At 39.7% G+C, this 3,056-nt stretch overlaps 1 protein-coding gene across 1 annotated transcript; it reads left to right on the top strand.

Moving 5' to 3' along the window:
* The first annotated feature begins 680 nt into the window (after positions 1–680).
* On the top strand, positions 681–2,267 carry LOC111445416 (zinc finger protein JAGGED-like). Its single transcript, XM_023083771.1, has 5 exons — positions 681–806; positions 895–986; positions 1,057–1,188; positions 1,271–1,355; positions 1,451–2,267. Coding segments are annotated over exons 1-5 (756 nt in total). The 5' UTR covers positions 681–804; the 3' UTR covers positions 1,896–2,267.
* Positions 2,268–3,056: the final 789 nt, after the last annotated feature.

The following is a 3,056-nucleotide window of genomic DNA, read 5'->3' as shown; positions in this document are numbered from 1 at the left end:
TAAGAATTCGAGCTCAATGTAACCATTGAATGGCTTAATCTTATACTTAAAAAAATAATAATAAAAAAAAACTTATTCATACTAATAAAATATAATTAAAATACTAATCTAGCTAACAAGATATAAACCTAAATCATAATCAAAATACAAAATACAAAATTAAGTCAAATTATATAATCCAAATCTAATATACTATTCAAAACATACACTAACAAACTAAAAAAATAGTTGGAAATTAAGTAAATAATGCCCATAATGTTAATTTCCTCAAAATCACTCACATTAATATGATTTAGGACTACACTTCGTTTTTTTAATGGAAACCTAAAAAATTTGTGTGTATATATAGGTGTATATAGATTGGGTTGAACAAACTTAAATTTTCAAGTTGTTGAGTTGTGAACTCTATTCGGAACGAATTTTTAGTTTTTCAAAAAAATGAATCCAACCGAGGCGAAAACAAGTCTAACCCAATAGAGAGAAGATTGAAAAGGATAATAATAGTTGGAGTAACTTAAAAGGAAGGCAAAAACGAGGTGTGCACAGTGTTTGATTGTGAAGCAAAGTATTTAGCAGATTTGCACATAATAACCTAATAACCCTTAAGCCCTTCCTTTCATTTCTTCCCTTTAAAAGTCACGAGAGGCTTCCTCTTGTCTGTTTGTTGTTGTTTCAATTTTTTTGTAGAGAGAGGGAAGAGTGGCAGATGAACTGATAGAGAACTTTCAAAGCTCTTTTTCTTCACCACCCCATTACTCCAACTCCAACTCTCTCTCTCTCTCTCTTTCAAACCTCTGCTTCATCATGTAGGTGGTCTTCCCCACATAAACCAATTTCCCCCCTTCAGTTCTATCTTATTCATCTAACTCTTCTCTAATTTTTGTTGGTTTACAGGCGATCCCAACAGAGCCCTTTAGACCTCAACAACTTACCTGAAGATTATAATATCCGAGATGGCAAACAGATTAGTGAAGACACCTCTACTGGTAAATTCAACTATTTGTGGGCTTAAACAAACACAAACAACACAAAATTGAGTCAAATGTGTTGTTGCAGGTCATCGCAAGAACAAAAGTGGTATGAAGGAGGGCAAAGACGAGGCCGGAAAGGTGTATGAATGCAGGTTTTGCTCCCTCAAGTTCTGCAAATCCCAGGCCCTTGGTGGCCACATGAACCGCCACCGCCAAGGCAAAATTTCACTACTTTTCCTTCTTTTATGGTTCTTTATCATTTCATTTCTTGACTTCATTTCTGTTTGGTTTTTGGTCAGAGAGAGAGACAGAGACACTCAATCGAGCTCGCCAGCTTGTTTTCACTAACGATAACCTGGCCGCCCAACCGCCTCCTCATTTAGGGTATTCTATTTATCTCACCCATTTGTATTGGCGAATTGAAAGTTTACACGTCCCCAATAAATTTCCTTTTTGTTTTCTTGTTTTGGGGTGATTAGGTGCTGTCATTCAATGGCACCGGGAGGAAGCTACCAGACGGGGGACAGCGGCGGCGTAGGGGGTGATTCAATGCTGCCACTCAGATTCCCAACCACTCTTCTGCCACCGCAGCCGGCATATCTATACAGCTCGCCGACACGGCCATCTGGGTTCCCCTCATACTATGCTCCTCCTCCTCCTCCTCCTCCTCCTCCACAACCACAAGCCTCCATCAACGAGTTCTTCGTGGGGCATGTCTTGGGGAACCCTTCCCATTGCACCCATCACACTGTTAACTACGGTTCCACCTCGGTAGAGTCGAGCAGCTACACTTGCATCGGTGCTCCGGTGGGGCATGCCATGGCGTTCAGAGGTAGTAGAGACGGATCACAGAAGAAGCAGCAGCAGCAGCAGCAGAGTTTGGACGTTCCTTCCTCGATCAATCGGTTTCAAGATGGGTTCTAAAAAGAAGATTAGAATATTTTTTTGTTTCAAAATTGCAAATCTGCACGGACACGGCAGGCAGAGAAAGAGAGAAAGAGAGAAAGAGAGAGAGAGAGAGAAAGAGAGAAAGAGAGAGAGACATAAGAAGCTGACAAATGGGGTCATAATAGAAGGAAAAGAGGAGGGGTTTTATTATATTTTATTTTCGTTTCAATTTGGGTTTTAATTGGAAACAGCTTTTGAGCTGAGAGCAAGCTCAGCTAGTTTGGCATGGAGCTGTGGGGGAGGAGGGAAAAGGGGAGGGTGTCTTTCTATTGGTTTGTATTCTAATGCCTATCGGTGAAAAAGGAGCAAACTATGAAACAAGAGATTGATGGGACTAGAAGTTAGATATCAACTCAAACTTCCCAATCCCTTTTTCAATTTCTTTTTTTTTTTTCTTTTTTTTTCTTTTTGCATGGCTTTTATCTCTTTTTTTTCCCTTCAAAAAACTCCCAAATCTCTACTATGATGAATGTAGTAGTTCAACGTGATATTTGGAATGGACTGCCTCCTTGAGCACAAAGTCATCCTAATGTCATTGGTGAAGTGTATGGTGATTACTGATTGCAATCCTACAGTAATTTTCGTAGGCATCAAACAACTAGATAACCGCAGAATGATTTTCGCCTTACAACTAAAAAGAGGGCTCGCACAAGAGTAGCCCATGTTTATTGTCATACCTTTGGTAAAAGATGTAACCACTACCGAACTTGTCCTGAGTGAAGTTAGAGATGTTCTGAATAGTTATGTTGACATAATGCTAGAGAGCTTCTAAAAAACACTACCACCTTGTCAGGTACTGAACACGAAATCGAGCTTCTCCCTAAGGTCAAACCTCTTGCGAAGAATGCATATTTGATGGCTCCACCACAGGAAGTTGAACTAAGAAAACAACTAAATTAATTATTGGTCGGAGAATTTGTATGTCTCATGAATGGGAGAATTGAGGAAGAAGCTCATGATACTTTATGGGTCGGACACTTCGGGTGACAACAAACTTATGTCTTGGTCAAGAAATTGTATTTTTGGCCAAACATGCGTGATAACATAATGCAGTATATAAAGATGTGTCTCATCTGCCAATAGGATAAAGTCGAGAAGGCCAAGGTCTTGGGACTCCTTGAACCCCCCAATTGCCAA

This window comes from Cucurbita moschata, unplaced genomic scaffold (assembly GCF_002738365.1).
Source record: "Cucurbita moschata cultivar Rifu unplaced genomic scaffold, Cmos_1.0 Cmo_Scf00007, whole genome shotgun sequence".
Classification (NCBI taxonomy): domain Eukaryota; kingdom Viridiplantae; phylum Streptophyta; class Magnoliopsida; order Cucurbitales; family Cucurbitaceae; genus Cucurbita; species Cucurbita moschata.
This window is presented reverse-complemented; position numbering and strand designations above follow the sequence as displayed.

Excerpts from the sequence above, each read along its gene's own strand:
- LOC111445416 (XM_023083771.1), top strand. Across the intron at positions 987-1,056 it reads TAGTGAAGACACCTCTACTG|GTCATCGCAAGAACAAAAGT; the intron begins GTAAATTCAACT and ends GTGTTGTTGCAG. Across the intron at positions 1,356-1,450 it reads CAACCGCCTCCTCATTTAGG|GTGCTGTCATTCAATGGCAC; the intron begins GTATTCTATTTA and ends TGGGGTGATTAG.